Raw genomic sequence first — 18,252 nt, forward strand, 5'->3', positions numbered from 1 at the left:
AATATGAAAAGACATGCCAAGTAGTAAAAAATAAATTTTAAGTTGAACAGATAAAGGTTTTTAACTTGGTGGAAACATAAACTGCAACTTGAATGAATAATGCTTCATTAAAGGGCTAATGTCAAAATCCAACTTTCCTAACTTCAAATATTGAAGTTATTAGAGGTCCAAGATACATTTAAAAGACACTCAAATAAACTAGTTGGCCTTAATTGTACTCTGTTGAAATTGAACCAGAATAAATGGTAGAAAATCCCCCAAAACATGTAAAATTGAGTTGAGTGGCCTTTAAGAAACATTTTATTACACATGCATTCTGGGTTTACAGCGTATTGTATATGCGTTGCATTGTGGGTCTGAGAGGACTACTATTTCATCTATGCTGCATGTCTGGCACACATGTATATTTGACAATAAAATAACTTGAACTTGTATTGTTACATACTTTTGTCTGCTAACATCTTAACTGATCTGGATCATATATTTCACAGTGGAAACAGGTTGGCAGTGGAACCAGACTTATCTTTAAAACAATATATTTTCATATAAGGATTTGCCTGACTCTCTAAAAAAACATAAGGGGAAACAACCAACAACACAACGCATGAGGAGGTGCTACATTTATGACATTGTTTCAGACGACATAGACATGTAATGGGAAAGGCATGGGCGTCAGAGGTGAGATTTGACAGAGCTGATCACAACTAGAGCATGTAATTTTATGTTTTCATCATAACAGGAAAGGGATGATGCCAAGTCGAAAATGCTTTCCCAGCGCTCCCCACAGTCATCCCTGGCTTAATGTGTCGAGATGACAAATGAGTGGAGTCGGCCATCCAAAAACTGACATTGACAGTTTTTTGTGTGTATACAGCATCATTTTTTTGCAAGACATGGCACTATTTAAATAAAAGGAAATTGTGCAAAGTAAGCTAAAATCTACAAAATGTAAATCTAAAACATTCCATAATATAACGGTAGAATAATCGCCTGAGACCAATCTGTACATGACTAACGCAACCTTTCCATATAATGCACGACAGGCTTGTTCAATTTTAAAAAAAACATGCTCGTCCAATATGATTTGTGCACATGCTTGGATGCAAGAGGGGTCAGAGTGGAGCAAATCTAAGCCACATGCGAGGTTTGCATGGTAATATATATCACACTGAGCCAATATGAAGCTCATGAACTTGGAATACGCAGTGTCACAGGATAAAAATAAAAAGTTATAACCAGAAGCGGTCCTTTGTTCCCATGTAATTACTATTACAGCGCTGTGCTGCAACTGTCTTTTTTCAAAGATAGAGTCCCATGGTAATCAATATCAAACAAAGACGTGACACAATGACAGGCTGTTTTTGAGGATTAACCCCAATCTACGGCTATGGACAAAAGATATGCTTCATTAGGTGAGAACAGCCTTACATTACAGCGATAACAAACGGATTTCAATGGAATTATGTATATATGTATGTATAACAGAGTGAGCAAACTATTCACTATAACACTTTAGGAATTTATCATACTTAACAGTACATTACTCTGATACATCCGATGGAGCTTAAATGTCAATATATTTTTGGTTCAATTGTAATTAAACTGAGCCTTTAGATGTTGATGTTTTCCGCCGCATTAACGGGTTTCTACTACAGATTGTCAATAGAAAGAAGCTTTGTAGTTGACCTTGTTTGTTGACCCCCCTACACCCCCCCCCAACCCTTCTATGTTGTTGTTAAACAGTGTTAATCCTGTCACCCATCTCTGCTTTTAAACGTGATACACTCAAGCTAATACTGGTTTGTCAGCACCCCCCATAAATCTTAGGTTGAGATATATTACATTTCTGTCCCGGAAGCCGGTGTTTTTTTGTTGCCCAGTCAAGCTTACTGGAATACAACTCGCCGTGCAGGCTGTGTAGAAGGCAAAAGACCAGGAAGGGGACGAGCAGACAGTTCAGACGGCTTAATCTGTGATTAGACAACTGGGCCGGGCACGAAGCTAAATGCTATTAAAGAGTTGAAACTGTCAGCAAGTCATGCCCTCAGTTAAACTGACATTATACAAACTTCCTGAGCTACTGACCGATTGACATTTAAAAAACTGTGTGATAATAATTTAAAAAACAATCAAAATGCCTTAATTTAAATTCAGATTAACTTCATATTTTACCCAACAAAACAAAATTACAAACAAAAGGGGTATTGACAAGCGTCACTCTATTAAAGCATAAAATAATTAAAATCTTCCATTTCAGTTTAAAATATCCAGGGAACCAGAGATGATATGGAGACCTTTTTTTTTTTTTAAGATTTTAGCAGAACTAACATGCTCTCATGAATGTACCAAAATAAACATTTAAATCAGATGAATACTCATACACATTGTTAAAAAACCTGATTTTCATAATGTTTTTGGCATAACTTCTCGACATTGTATTTTGGGGTTCTCTTCTGTCTTAAAGTTACTGTATAATAACAATGAGTTATGCTCTCCAATACATTGTCAGGTGTTTTTTATCAAATCAAAGAACTTGGGAAAAAAAAAGCTAGAAATAACTTGATGGGAAATAGTTTCAAGTATCATTTCAACAGCCCTGTTTGAGCTTACTTTATCCTCCCCTCTCCGTCGAAAATCTAATTTCTTGGCTTGTGAAGTTGAGCAGAGACCCCAGTATCGACTCGCACAATGCTCTGGCTCGACTCCAGCTTTGAGGTCCAGGCAGGGGAAGAAATGTTTTCCCTTCAGGACGAATTCAATACGAGTGTGACCATCCTCTGCAAAGCTCTTAGCCAGTTTACTAAAACTTTTAATCTCCTCGGTCCACCCAGGTCAGGCCGCCTGAGTGCGGCATGTTGTTGGTCAACAAAGCGTAAAAAAAAAAAAAAATAGAGGTGGAGTTTAAGGGCAGCGTAGATTGAGCTGCAAAAGAATGTGAAACCTCCCCAAGGAAATTCCTACTCCAGGAAGGCAGGGGAAGGAAACCAAGAGATTTTTTTTGACACATTTCAGGCAGTGGGAGTGAGTACGAAAAGAAAAAAAAAAAAAAACACGACAGAAGGTGCAGATTAGTGAAACCTTGTGAACAGCTTGCTGCATGCAAAAGAGACAAGTAATGGGTGCAACAGCAATTTATTTCAGTGTCACAATTACGAGGCAGGACAAAGCGTATGAGTTTATGATTCCAAAAAGGAAGCAGGGGATTATGCCGTCAGTGTCTGTGTGCAGTATCTGATTACTCTCTGCGACGTCGGCTTTGTTTCCTGTTGTTCCGTGAAAACAGATCATTGCCGGTACCATGACACCAAATCGACCGTCTATGAAGTACTCGGTCAATCAAGGATGAGAAGACGAAGAGCACATCGAAATAAAAATGATCTACCGTGGCTCATAACAGAAGGTGGAAGAAAAAAGATTTGAACATTTAGGGTGGAATATCTGCAGAGGTCATGTCGGGACTCAAATTGACAGGAAGATAAACACCAGGGACGAGGGAAGATATGACGTTTATGGGTTTTTCTTTAATACCCGGATTACACTGAGCCCGTGAGCCACATTGGGAGACGAATTTAGCTAAATACCCTTGTATTGAGAATGAGATGAAATGTAACTACATTTACAAATCTTGCTATTCCTCTACTCTCCCAAAATAACCTAGAAAATGTTGTTGCGCAACGATACGGCACTAAACATTACCTCAATTAACGTCTACAGCTAGTGTTTGTTTTCAATGTACAATTAGGTTGGGAAGCTCAGTAACACCAATGTATTTCAAATTTATGTGAATACTATAATACAGATTTTGGTGTCATTTGATATTTTCTTTGTTTTATTTACCATCAACATGAACAATAACTCCTTTTTAGAAAGTCCTGCATGGAACATAGAAAATACATTTGATTTTTTCAAACCTAATTTCCATTTATTAAAAAAAATACTTTGTTTTTCCTGAACTTTTTGGGGAAAAACAAAGTATTTTTAGTTAGTTGTCTGTTCTGGCTTTTACAGATAAACAGTATTAAGAGAGATAAAAACTTTCAAGGCAAATATAAAATAATATTACTTGCTAGCTAGTCAAGAGAGAATTGTAGAAAAAGTACCCATGTCTGTTATGGAGTGCATATTGCTCATTATGGGGCAGTAAAGACACATTTACATTTAACTTGACTTTTATTAATGTAAGTATTAATGGATTCATATCTGAGGTAGGGAAATATTTGTCGAGAACCTTCTGAAAATGGATCGTCCTTGATGATTTGTGACCACTTCATTGAATGACCCTGTAAGACGAAAAGTCAAGTGAAACACTTTTATGGGCCTCATCAGTCGGTCGTATAATGGTATATTATCCACTGGGGTAATAAAAATAACTAAATAATTTATCACAGAATTGTAATGGACAATGCATGGTGTAAAATATTCAGTGGCTTTACACCAGCGACACCCACCCCGACAATAATTTGTTGGAATTTCTCACACCGTCTTCCCACTCTCTTTGCTGTATTACAAGAACATTCTTCTTAGCAACATATCATTTCAGTTCCACAACCAAAAACTATATGTTATACACCAGTGTACCCACGCTTTGAAAGAGGTCAGTATGTCAATGGAGCAGTTGCACATTCATAACAGACTCATCAAGTCTAATCACTCGAGGACTTTATCAAGAGGAGCGGACCCTTTACATAAGCCTTCAGAAATATAATTGGAGTGAATGGTCTGAGTACTTTTGAAGATAATTAGGTCTTGGTTATTATGTCGTAATCAAGTATTAGGGAAAAGAAAAAAAAAATCTCATTTCAGAATCTACCAAAAACCATAAAAAACAGGCCAGGATTTCCCAGCTCAATATGTCAACTGTACACAGTGAAAAGCCACATGGGTTTAAAGAACTAGTGGCCAAAAGAAACAGCTGCTTACTAAAGGGCCCAGCCCCTGAAGGAATGCCCATGCTGGGATACCTAAATCAGGCAGTGGTCTTGGCTGCATGAGCAGGACCCCTCACACCAGCCAACAGTACGCTATTTAAAAAAAAAAATGACAGAGGGCACCAGGGGGTCAGCGATAGAATCGGCAAATTACCGCATTCAAGCAACACAACATGTTGAAGAAGGGAGAGCAAGACTGGACGCGTTCGTGGACTTTTATTAAAACAAATGACGCAGGTATGTTATTCCACACTCTTGTCTCGCGCTTACACGAAGGAACTATTTTATTCAACACCCAGGACTCATTTATAATCCATTCACAGCCTTATTCATCTTTCATACGCCGTTGTATGTCAAGCACAAGTGAAAGATGTGTCTTGCACAGTAATGCTTCCATCACTTCCTTCCTCGTCAATTTGAAGCACTATGAACGAAGCGACCGATAGCGAGCGCACTGCAGCATATAACCAAGTTTGAAGATAACACGACCATACATTAGTGTCATCCTGCTGTGACGGAACGAGATAAAATCGAATTAGGGTTAAATGGAAACATAATGCTAATATGAGTCCCTGAAGGTTCCATGCAACCGTTAAATGTGTTATCGGGAATACAGAGAATTAGTTCAGGCAAGACACAGTCAGAAGCTTTGAGTAACCATTATAAAAAGTTAAATATAAAATTAAAAAATTGAGTAGTTTTATCCAATAGAGCTTTACAATAGACATGTTATTGCATGTATTACAATTCATCTTTTTTTAGTTATTGGTAGAAAAAGATCTTCAATACACCATTATCAAACCATAAATATAATTGTTTTATTATGTACATGGAATGTATAGTTGTTTTTTTTTAATTGGGTTTGTTTACTATTTCTATTACTATTTCTACTATTTGTGACATGTCTGAAATGTGCAATATAAACAAAATTATCATTGTTATTAGAAGACACACAGCAAAACAAGACCCCTATTGCACAGCAGTCTCAGAGCAGTAAAGGTTTGGGATAAAATATGAAAGCAAATCTGGATTTGGGGTGACCTGGTTTCCCCATTCTGCAGTGAGATCATTGTTTTTCTCTCTCATAGTTGGACCAAGGTGTTGACGTGCAATTTAAAATTCAAACAGGAATCAAACTATAACTGAATAACGTAGTTTTCTCAGGACATCTGAAGCCTCAGACATGGTCAAATAAACACCAACATACATTTTACTAAATTAAAAGTTTATGTTATCAGTATCTGGAGGAAAATGTAAACTAAATCTTGCTCAAATAGATCTCACATCTTCTCTCATAAAACAAGACTGTAAACATCCTTGAGAACACTTTACGGGAGTGCGCTTCTAAATCAACATTCAATCACGGGCAGATAGACAGCGAAAGAATAATTGCATAATGTTTTTCACATGCAATGTTTCGTTCACACACACACACACACACAGCAGTCAACACATGCACTGACTGGAGGAAGCAGCCCTCCCCCCTGCAGGCCCACTTCTCTCCCAGTGTGTGGAGCAGATCTAGGTCAAAGCTGATTAATGTACCCACAGCTCCCGAGAGCTCTCTGGTCAGTTGGCAGCGATGCACACAGAAAATACTACCGTTTTCAGTCAACATTGAAACATTACAACATGGTTGACTTTCAGCAAATATATGCACACGTGAGGTTGTGTCAACACACTTGCCTATACTCACAAGGTCAGATTTGTTGATAGACAGTGTCTGAACATCCCTCGTCGAAAGTTAGTATACTTGAATTTCATTTTATCGAGTATACTCAAATATAAGTGTAAGTTTAGTAAGTATACCAAGGTAAATGGTATACTTGAAGTGTACTAAAAGTATACCAATTTGATACTTATTTTATAAACCGAACTAAGTTTACTTTTGTGTATAATACTAGTGCACTAGGTATACACTCTTGAGTCTATAGTTTGGTTTACAAAATTATACTTATAGTACACTATTCTCTATACAACCGACGTACTAGGTGTATACCTCACCTCCATTCAAACGTGTGTATCTAACAATAACACTAAAAGCCAGTTTTCTGCAACCCATCCCACAATCCTTTGCACAGTTTACTTCTGGTTCACCATAATAGTATAGTAACTCAAAACAATAAATAAATAGATGCACTTAAGGTAAATTTCATACCACTAAAAAAAAAAACATATTTGTGTTTGTGACACTGGCAACTTTCGTATTCTGATGAAGTATACTTGTTGGTATACTTTAAGTATACTACTTCAATTGTATTTGTATACAGCAAGTATACTCATAGAACACTTAAATATACTTGTTTTGCTAAGGGATGCCAAACGTAAACCACAAGTATACTGCTTCAATTGTATTTGTATACAGCAAGTATACTCATAGAACACTTAATTATACTTATTTTTGCTAAGGGATGCCAAAAGTAAACCATAAGTATACTGCTTCAATTGTATTCGTATACAGAAAGTATACTCATAGAACACTCAAATATACTTAAACGTAAACTATAAGTATACAACTTAAATTGTATTTTATACAGAAAGTATACTCATAGAACACTTAAATATACTTAAACGTAAACTATAAGTATACTGCTTCGATATTAGTACATAATATGTACACTTGAATATACTTATTTTTGTTCGGGGATGTCAGAACTAAACTTTAAGTATACAGCTTCAATTTCAGTACATAATATGTATACTTATAGTACACTTGAATATACATATTTGTCTTTCTGTTGAAGGAGGCAGGTAAAGCTTCTAAAATGAGCTGCTTAACCAGAAGTGCTAGCAGCAGGATGACACTTGTATTTATAGACAGTAGTTGCTTTTTGGGTGACATGCATTCCATAAATCGATGCAAGCTCGGGCCTGTTTGGACTTTTTTTTTTGATAACCGGATTTTAAAAAGGTTAAAACACAAGCAATGACATGGTTGTTAGCAACAACTTATTCCCAAGAGCTAGTTGTCATAACGTTTGGTTGACATATAATACGTCCTAAACAACCCCAAAAAACGTAGAAATGTCAACAATATTTTGGGAGTTTGAGAATGGAAGATGACTATTTATTTATTTAAATAGTAAAAAAAAAAATGCTTTAACGTGACATTATTGTAGTGTTTTGTTTTTAAAAGGTAGCTTAGCATTAGCCACTTAGCTAGTTAGCTCCCCAGTTAGCCGAAGCGACAGACATGCAGCCAAGATCCCTGTCGCTCCGCCAGAGCGAGGGCGTTGTTTACCGGGAGAAGAAGAACAACTTTAACCGCGAGAGACAACAACAACCACCAGCACCCACCTCGGAACGCAGCTCGGAGACGATCGGTCCACCTCCCATGTCGCGAACAGATTCATGGGCACGGGCATGCTGCCGGAGCTCGATCCCAGGACCACAGCCCCGGCGAGGGCTCCGGTAGGCAGAGCCGCCGGTGCTGGTCCTCCACCCGAGCCGCCGCCGCCGCCGCCGCCGCCGATGCCTCCGACGCTGCCGCCACCGCCGCTGCTCGGGTTCAGGAAAGCGGCCCGGACGCCTCCTCGCTCTACAGCCGCCGCCATCATCACCTCCACCGCCGAGGGAGCAGCTCTAGCTAAGTGTCGGTCTAAGGCGGGTGCCGCTGCGCTCTTCCCCGACTGCTCCTCCAGACTCCCGGCTCCTCGACACCGAGCGGAGATGCTGATGGAAGGGGCGGGGCCTGTGGCTGCCGGTGGGGGGTAGCACCGCCCCGACAATATGGGGCAACTCAGTAAAGCGAACATATATATATATTTATATATAATAATAATCTAAACTAATCCGAATCTAAGACGAGGTGTTACAGCTGCGAGAAAAGACATGAGAGTGAATCTGGGAATCACAGGGTGACACTGAAGTAGTCATCGAGTGAGTCATGGCGGGACGAACCTGATCCAAAAACCTTTTATACTTTCGTCTTTAATATGGTTTAAGAAACAGTTACATTAAAGTGACTTCTTTGATTTAGGACTGACCTTAAAGTAATGCTGCTGCTATATACAGGTATATATGCGATTTATAACAACGAAGAGAACCAAACGACATAAAAGTAAAAATGAACTTGTAATTATTTCACTTTAAATACATCTATGAGATTCAGACACTTTTATTGTCAGTGTTCTAAACACAATATAGCATTTTTTTTGTGGTGGCAGTACATAATAAAATAATGCAATAACATAACACACAAAATAAGCAATAGAAACACATATATAACACAATAATAACACAACGTTCACAATAAACACGCTGAGAAAAAGTTTCTAATAATATAATAATTAAAAATAGCCTGGATAGTCATGAATACAGTTGAAACCTTCTTATTATTGGTTAAACGAGTCATATTACCTTTAGCAAAATATATATTTTTGTGTAAAATATAGAAATGAAAGAAATCCGTTGATCCAAAAAAATGGCAAAGTTTAAGCATAAACCATCCAGTCAGTAAGTATGGAGCGGAAATCTTTACTGAAGCCTGGTAACTACAACATAACTTTCCTACTCAAATTTGTAATAATATAATGTACGAATGCCCAAATACTAACTAAACCAAATAAAGTCTTTTGATTGCCAGTGTTGTAAACAACACAAAATAAAATAATGAAATAAGATAACACACAAAATAAGCAATAGAAAAAACATATATAATACAATAATAACACAACGTTCACAATAAACACACTGAGAAAATGTTTCCCCTACAACTAATAAAATGATACTTAAAAATAGCCTGGATAGTCATGAATACAGTGGAAACATTCTTATCCTGTGTTTGTCTCGGTGTTATCTTGACCTTTAAAGTATATATTTTATTGAGTATTTTGATTGTTTAAGCACTTTGTGACACTGGAAAAGCTCTATATAAATACAAATTACTTACTTACTTATAACTGGTTAAACGATTCATATTACCTGTAGCACAATATATATTTTATTGTAAAATATAGAAATGAAAGTAATCCGTTGTTCCAAAAAAAAGGGCAAATTTTAAGCATAAACTTTAACAATCCAGTCAGTAATTTATTTTTAGTATTTACAACATAACTTTCCTACTCAAATTTTGAATAATATAATGTACGTATAGAAAAATACAAACTAAACCAAATAAAGTAATTTTATTGCCAGTGTTGTAAACAACACAAATTAAAAGAATGAAATAAGATAACACACAAAATAATCAATAGAAAAACCAACACCCAGAAAATGTATAAATAATAAAAATAGTACAAAATAATGCCAAAAGTATCAATATTTAATTTAATCAGAACCACTTAAATCGTATCTTTTACTGTCTTTCCCTTTTTCGTTCTTACTGACTAACATTGGTTTTTGACGACAAATATGTATATCTGCTTTAGCTTATTTAAACATAGGAGCTTTATTCTGTTTTGTTACTAATGGAAATAATGATGAATTATTAATTAAATATCAACCCATCTTGGATATTTATGGCTCGAACAATCTTTACAAACAAGAAGCAGTCGCTCTAAGATCATTGAGTTCACATTCCGTCACCTGGTGGGAAAGAAAGTGATGAAAGCCTTTCATGTGATTAAACCCTCAGTCACTGCTGTGTTGTGAAACGGTGACGAACATTTTGTGCAGGTGACCTGACTCGACATGCTTGGAGGGTTGGGTAATATGCACGTTCGTCTAACAGGAATTAAAAAAGACTGTTTCCTTTAGAACAACATGAGGTAATGGAATGTCCCACACACTTGAACTTACAAAGAGAAAGCACTAGATAAAGGTCATTCGACAAATTAAACTATAAACAGTAAGAAGAAGATGTTTTATTTTTCTTCTCTTCAAATCCCCCTAGAGACACTAGTTTTGTGATAATTATAATACAAGTAAAAATAAAAGCATTTTGTTGCTGTTTATTGCTATTTAAAAAGGTTTTAATGGAGATAAGTGAGTAAGTAAGTAAGTCATTTATATTTGTAGAGCGCTTTTCCAGACCAGGGTCACAAAGGGCTTAAACAATCAAAACAAAACTCAATAAAATATATACTTAAAAGATCAAGATAACACAGAAAACAAGGAAACAAAGAAAATGGGTCTTAATAGAAGTGATTATGAATACTTAATTTAATCTAGGTTATAGGTTAAAAACAAACAAACAACCCAAAACATTATCCAATTAAACTGAAAACAATTAATGAGAAATGAAAAATATATGAGAAAACTCATTAAAATATTAAACAAATACAAAAAAAATATGAAATACAAAATATAAGTTATCAGCACCAAATTGGTTTACAATTGGTACATGAAATTGGATTTAATTGTATTCTCTATTACAAAGAAAAAGGCATTTTTTATAAACTGAACCGTAATAATTAGTAATACATTTAAATTGTATTATTATTTTACTTAAAATTGAAGACACATTCAGGGGGAAAAACAATCATAGCAAATAGTAAATTACAAGTAAATAGCAAAGATTATGTATAGTATATTTTGAGACTAGAACTTTAGAATGTGATTTTGAAAAATGAAATACATGTAAATGCAAATAATACTAGAAACAAAAATATATTATTTACTTTTTATTTTGTTTCTTAATCTTTGTGTCAAAAGAAATGATTAAAAGTATAACTTGGTGAGCAGCGCCATCTGGTGTTTTTATTTAAGCAAGCAACGATAACGCTATAGTCCGCTAGGTGGCGCGCTAATTTAATTTCTGTGGGAATAGCTTTGCATTCCTGTCTCGCTCACAGGTTCTCCTCTGAAGAGTTAGTAGGCGCTGATAGGATCCCATTCAGACGGCAATGATGTTTTCGTAGCACGATCACTGCAGGGAAGCAGCAACAATATCCAGCTGGCATCAGGAAATCTAAAAAGCTTCTTTCTACCTCTGAAAAAAGACATGGATCGAATTCCATCTCACATAGCAACTTGACTTAAGCAAGACAAGGTCATTGAGTACAACCGATTGAACATCATTGCCTTATAAAAAAAAGTTTATGAGTAGTTTTTTTTATATTAGAGTATAGACATGTGGTGTCTAGGGTTATAAAGTTTCTTACAACTGTAAGTAGATTCAGAAAGTTTTCCTAAAAGTTCTCCTAAATGAAGTCATTAATAATTAGAGATATGTAATGAGTTACACATTATTAATTATTATTTACGATGATTTATTACTATATTCATTTAGTCATTATTATATACATACTTTATTAAATGTATTTTTTCAATTCCATTTAACATTTGTTTCTGGCAATTGTCCTAACTTAGATCATATAGCCTCTCCTAACTAAAGGCAATTCATAGAAAAATGTGTCTAATTTCCTCTTCCGAAAAAGCTTTTTTTTAATCCAATGTTATTTGTGGATTCAAATCATGACTTGGTCCTTATTCTGTTCCTTTTTTTTTCAATGTTCTCATTCTGTATTTACTAATCATTTTCTAGAATTTTCTAATGCATTCAATTTTCATATAAATATATATATTTAAACTAGCTCACAATGGATATTTACTGTCTCATGGACATTTTATTGTTGTACATAACTTAACCTTTTCATTCAAACTATTGCATTGTTTTTTCTTTCACTGCCGTGTTTTACTTTTAAATGTTTGATATTTTTTGTGAATTCTGTTACATTTTCATGTAGATGACTTTGTGAATTAAGTCAAAAAGATGTGAAATACATGAAGAATCTTGACTTATTATTTCCATTTTTTTAATTCATTATAATTATCATTGTGATACTAATATGTAATGATGGACTGATGAAACAGTGTCATGTTGTTTAGAGGTCAGTAGGTGGCGCCATCAGTTTCAAAAAGTGATGTGATGTTTCATTAGAACAGTTATTCAAAACAAAGTAAAATAGTGCAGATACCGCCATCTAGTGGAATCAATATCAAAATATGGGTTTTAACAATATTAGAAACCACATATATACCAATGTACTTGCTTGTAGTGGGTTGATGAGGTTTCATGATACAGTGTCTAGAAGGAGGCACTGTCAGTAGTGATGGTCTGATGAAGCTTCATGAAACAGTGTCATTATTTTCAGAGTCCACCAGATGGCGGGCTCTGCACTATTTTCCTTTTGTTTTGAACAACTCTTCTAATGAAACATCACTTTTCATCATTTTTAAAACTGATGGCGCCACCTACTGACCTCTAAACAACATGACACTGCTTCATGAAACCTCATCAACCCGCACCGAGCACCTCCCTGAGTGAATTTGCTTTCAGCCCGGTGAGCTTCTATGTGAAACAGGAAAGCGTTTGATCGTGCGGGAGGTGCAGAGCTACTGGAGTCAGTTCTTCTGCACACTCCTCTGGAATACTGGAGGCGTTTTTTCTGGTGGTACCGCCGACTTTGAAGACTTCTGAACGGGATGTGGATGAGAGGAACATGGTGGTTGTCGTTGCTGGAGGAAGTGTTGAATACAGCATCCAGGAGGCTGCAGTGGGGGTGAAATGTAAGGGTGTTTGATGGGAGCTTTGAAAGGTGGGTTGGAAGTCTACTCCTACCTTGAGGGCTGAGGAGACACGGGGAAGGCGGCGGATGCTGGTGCCTAAGATTTTCCTTTCATTTTCAAGGGGAGTCTATGAGGTGATATTTCAACCACTGGGTGGCAGTGCCAGTGAATCTAGGCATTCCTATTTTCACAAGTTAAGGATGAAGAGAATCTAACGCTGAACTGATGACGAGCGATGAAGAGTCAGTCCTTGGATCTGATCCATGAGCGAAAGGAACTCGCGCATCGACGACTTCCTTCACTGCTTCAGAGAGAAACGTTTATCATTAATACAAAAACAACCTATAATATGTGAAATATCCTTCCCTGAAATATTTTTTCCCTGTAATTACATTTGTTTTTCTCATCTTTGACATTAAGACAAAAATGAGCTTTTTCCTGTCTGTGTGGATTTGAATAGCAATAAATGTCAAATCTAATAATCCTTCAGGTGTTTCTTACATGATTATTTTCAAATTGTGAGCATAATGGTTATTTCCGGAACATCTTTGTGTTTCTGTAGAAAAAATGAAGCTTTTTCAAGTCCTGCACATATTCAAACTGGTTCCTTTTAATGTTGTGCATTTAAAGCCGGTGAGTCAGGTCTTATAACATGTTCATCATTTGTTCTTTGGCACTTAAAGCCTATTCATTCCAGGTCTTCCGCAGAATGAACAAGTCCTTATGTATGAAAAACTACATGTATCAGTGACTCACTCTTCTGGATCCTGTGATGGTGAGTCCCAATGGTTCAAAAGGTTTTGCTCAAAGGAAGTTCTTCCTGTTTTTTTCTCTCTGATCTTGTATCCTAAAGCATCTTCGCTCCCTTCACAAAGGACCATCCCTTCCACATGTATGACGACTGCTTACATCAGAACTGGAGTCATTATAGCAAACCTGGTGCAACGTGCGGATCTGTGACAATATTATGTTGGTCCTTATGAAGTGAAACATTAAAGATATAATTTTAAAATGTTTCTGATGGATAACCAAACAAACCTGTTGCAATTTTTGTCATATGGTTGAAGATACTATTGTCGTGAGAATGTATAGCCACTTGAAACACTTTTTTTAAGGTTCATTTGAATTGTTTTATGCTAAAATGATATATAAAATTAATTAATTAATAATCAAACAACACATTTTATGATGACATATTCATTGAAAGCATTTAAGTTCATTATGTTTCCTATATAAAAAGCCTCAATATGTTAGATGATAAATATTGTTTCTGGCTCCACCTAGTGTCGGTACAGTGTAACACCAAAGTCGGTGCTTCTCTGTTGTGCATGTTCATATGTTTAAAACACAGCATAAACGTTCTTGTTGTGTCAGCTTGTCTTTTAATCTCCCTAGGAACTATTTCAGTACTTGATATGACCATTATATGAAAACTGTCTGGCCTCCTGCTGTAAAGAGCTTTTTTTTTCCATGACGTGCAAAAAAACATTGACCCAATACCAAGTCTAGAAATTCTGAACATAATCAGTGACAAAGTAAGCCTTGGTTGAGTCCAACTTCACTGGGAACTTGTTTTCCTCAAGGATCCTACCAAAGGTCTGGAATAATACATAATGTTAGATGTTTCGTATTGTTGTTTTTTTTCCGATATTTCTTTCTGTATTTCATCTTGACAGCACCAGGGAAACTGAAAAACTGAATTCCTCCACCCCTGTAGTCTTGGTAACACCTTATCACAACATCAAGGACAACCAGGAGCTATTTTTTTTTAAAGATTATAAAATTGATTTCTTATTCAGGTACATGTTGTTTATACGACAAAGCATTATTCCGATCTACATATCAAAGATGTACTTTCGTCACGGGGGGAAACGATGCTCAGGTATGTTAATAGGAAAAACACTATGGGGCTGCAGCCAAAGAGTTACTATTCTGGTTGAACCTAAGCCAATTCCATTTAACTGCAGTTTAAAGGCCCTCTCATTCATCACCAGAACTGTGCACACCGTCGCTGTTATGTTTCTCATTTCACACACACATATTAGACTCCACTTTCAGCTCTGAGCGATTGGTCTCCAGCGAGCAGTCAGGCACAATTTCAACGTCCTGCCTGTGTATTTGTAATCTGCTGGAAAGATTGCCACATGCCCTGATGCAGAAGAACAGATCAATCCAAGGTAAATCTCTGTCTCTGTCATAAGATCCCGGCGGTCTCATCACGCCTGAAATCACCGAGGGTCGCAGATATACGATGCAGAGCCTATTAAGGTTTTTGCAGTTCTGGCAAATTAGAGGGAGCTTTGTCTGTTGGACTGTGGCTTAAATCAATGAACAATTTCCTACTTGAATCATCTCGTCTTAGTTGTGGTTTGAATTTTGACGTAACTAATCAAACAGGAAGGAGATCATTAAACAACAGGTTCAGTCCAGATCTTAAAAGTATTTGTCTTCATGACCTCTTTTCTTCCTCTTTTCTCTGGTATGCTCTTTTTTTAAAATCTCAACTAAAAAACGAATCAATTGCTATTCCTTTGATGTGTAAAAGCAGAAAAATGATCATTGGAAAATGTGAATACCACAAAAACAGTGTGACTAGATCCCCTTCAAAATTGAAAAAAATTGATATTTTTCAAAATTAAAAAATATCTAATAAACTTGGAAGTTAATTTATTTGCCAATCTTGTTATATGCGTATATTGCAAAAGCACATTGGAAACAGTAACTATTATAACTAAAATGAATGGAATATTTCTGAATATTTAAACGATTTAAACTATTTGTATGAGATTTATTACAAATGCTAAATAGAAACACACTTTTCAAGTCACAGAACGAGACACATTTAGTCATAAAGGCGAGCTTCGTCATCTTAATCAAGACCTTTCTAATCATTTTACTTGTGAAAAAATATCCCTGTTAATGACACAAGGATTTGAATGTTAATTTCACAAGCTGAGATAGTGTAAGATTATGCAATTTGCAATTCCAGAATTTTTAGAAATGTATTTTAATTCGGGAAAAACTGTCACGGAAGTCAGCCAATGATGGAGGAAGAATTTAGCTTTGGAGAAAGAGGAAGCGATCAATGAGGTTAAAGTCAAAAGCATTACAAACCTTCTAGTTTGTTGAAATGTTGCGTTCACTTTGCAACAAATCTATAATAAAAAACACTGTTTCCATATTAACTTTTGTGATACATTTGAGTACCAAAACGGAAAATGGAATCTTTCATGAATTAGAAAGGGATTCCTTTAGCCTCTTAAATAGCACATTTGAGACAACTTTTTAACTTTTAGGATTTCAATAGGGATACTTAATTAAATTTAACAATGACACCCTCACATCTCAAGTGCGCTCAGATGAAAAAAAAAACTCTCTGAAGACCAGCTCCAGACAAGGACAAAAAAAAAGAGATAAAATCACATGCCAGATTGTTTAAAAAGTCTCAGCGTCTTAGTCCAACTTATTAATTACTTCGACTGTATCAAAACTCTCTCACACTCTGGCGCTCGAGTAGCATTCGTTCAATCACCACAGAAGGCAAGTTGTAGTGGAAACATCTTGTTGCTATTGAGCTCTGCATCCTGATAAGCAAGTGCATACCCAAAGTAGAAAGTATGCCTCTTCAAACGTCTTATCAGACAGACTCTCATGCGTTTGTCCATGAATCCCTTTGTGCTCAATAAACCTTTAACTTCCAGAAATAGCTTGAAAGACTGCACGCTTGCTGTTTGGAGAGGATAAAGGATCAGAGGCAGCCACGGGAGATAATGAACTTCTATGAAGTCAGAGTTAACCTTTGATTTTGATCTCTCAGACCATGAGCGAAGCAAAGCACACATATAACGTCTATCCTTTTCATAGTGTCGCGATTGATGTCTGCAATATGTTTCTTTCAGTTCCAATGAAAGAGATTTGACGGTTGAGGAAATACATTTTCATAAAAAATCATTTCTCCCGCAGGAATACCAAAGACCTCCAGCTTCAACCTCTGAGCGAGGAGCTGGCTTGACTGCCTCACAAAAGACAACACTGGACCAGATCCAGCACATAAATTGAAGCGTTCCCTTAAATATTAAAACTCCCATTATGTTAGAAGCAGGGGATCCACCTGCCAGCTTTACGTCTCCTCCGTTCCCCCTAATATGCTCATAGACTGTTGAGAGGAATCGTTTCTTATATACGGAGCAACAAGGGGCTCAGACGGAGGGATCTAATGAATCCTGGTAAAGTGTCTGATTATTTTTATCCATTAATTGCAAGAGCATGTTTACTCCTCTATTAACCTAGATATTCAAAATGGCAGCCCCCGGGTATGTTTGTTTACTCCTCCACAATCCTTTGAACTCAACAGAAATCACTCAACCCAAAATGTTTTTTTTTTCTGTTGTACCCTGGGACTGAGAAGGTATCTCTCTATCACAGTTTACCCCCACAGTTGTCCTTTAGAGAAACAAAACTTTTGTCCCGGAGCCACGACTTTGAACTGTGTTGCCAGGGGGAGTGAGCGACAACACTTTCTGCTGCTCTCCCTCCGTCTCCCAGGACGCATATTAGTTGCACATCATTAATTCCGGAGAAAATATTTGAAGAACATCCCATGCTTTGGTTTAACTTCCTGATGTTTTACAAATGCCTCAATGAGAAATTTGAAGTTGACAACTAACTATTTCATTTAATGATGTAAAGAACTCTCTTTAGATTTACTTTTTTGAAAATCTTTGCAATTAATTCTCAGCCGTTTTAAAATACACAACAACAGGAAGAAGGTACAAATCCTACCATGAGATTACACCAGACAACATGTTATTGGATTCACATTGACGCTTATTTATTTGAAGGTCTGTTTGCACCTATTCATCTTTGGTTTTCT

At 36.4% G+C, this 18,252-nt stretch overlaps 1 protein-coding gene across 3 annotated transcripts in view; it reads right to left on the reverse strand.

The window, feature by feature from the left end:
• Nucleotides 1–8,683, reverse strand: part of LOC148069308 (phosphofurin acidic cluster sorting protein 2) — a 50,094-nt gene extending 41,411 nt beyond the window's left edge. For 2 of the 3 annotated variants that reach the window (XR_015713001.1, XM_087802756.1), the window contains exon 1: nucleotides 8,226–8,683. Coding sequence is in view for 2 of the 3 variants with exons in the window: in XM_087802756.1 (XP_087658882.1) it covers nucleotides 8,226–8,683 (458 nt within the window). In the remaining variant the exon portion in view is untranslated. The remainder of the gene's footprint in view (nucleotides 1–8,225) is intronic. The other variant, XM_087802757.1, reaches the window with a different exon arrangement.
• Between the last annotated feature and the right edge of the window lie 9,569 nt (nucleotides 8,684–18,252).

This window comes from Callionymus lyra, chromosome 11, assembly GCF_982586985.1.
Source record: "Callionymus lyra chromosome 11, fCalLyr1.hap1.1, whole genome shotgun sequence".
Lineage (NCBI taxonomy): Eukaryota > Metazoa > Chordata > Actinopteri > Syngnathiformes > Callionymidae > Callionymus > Callionymus lyra.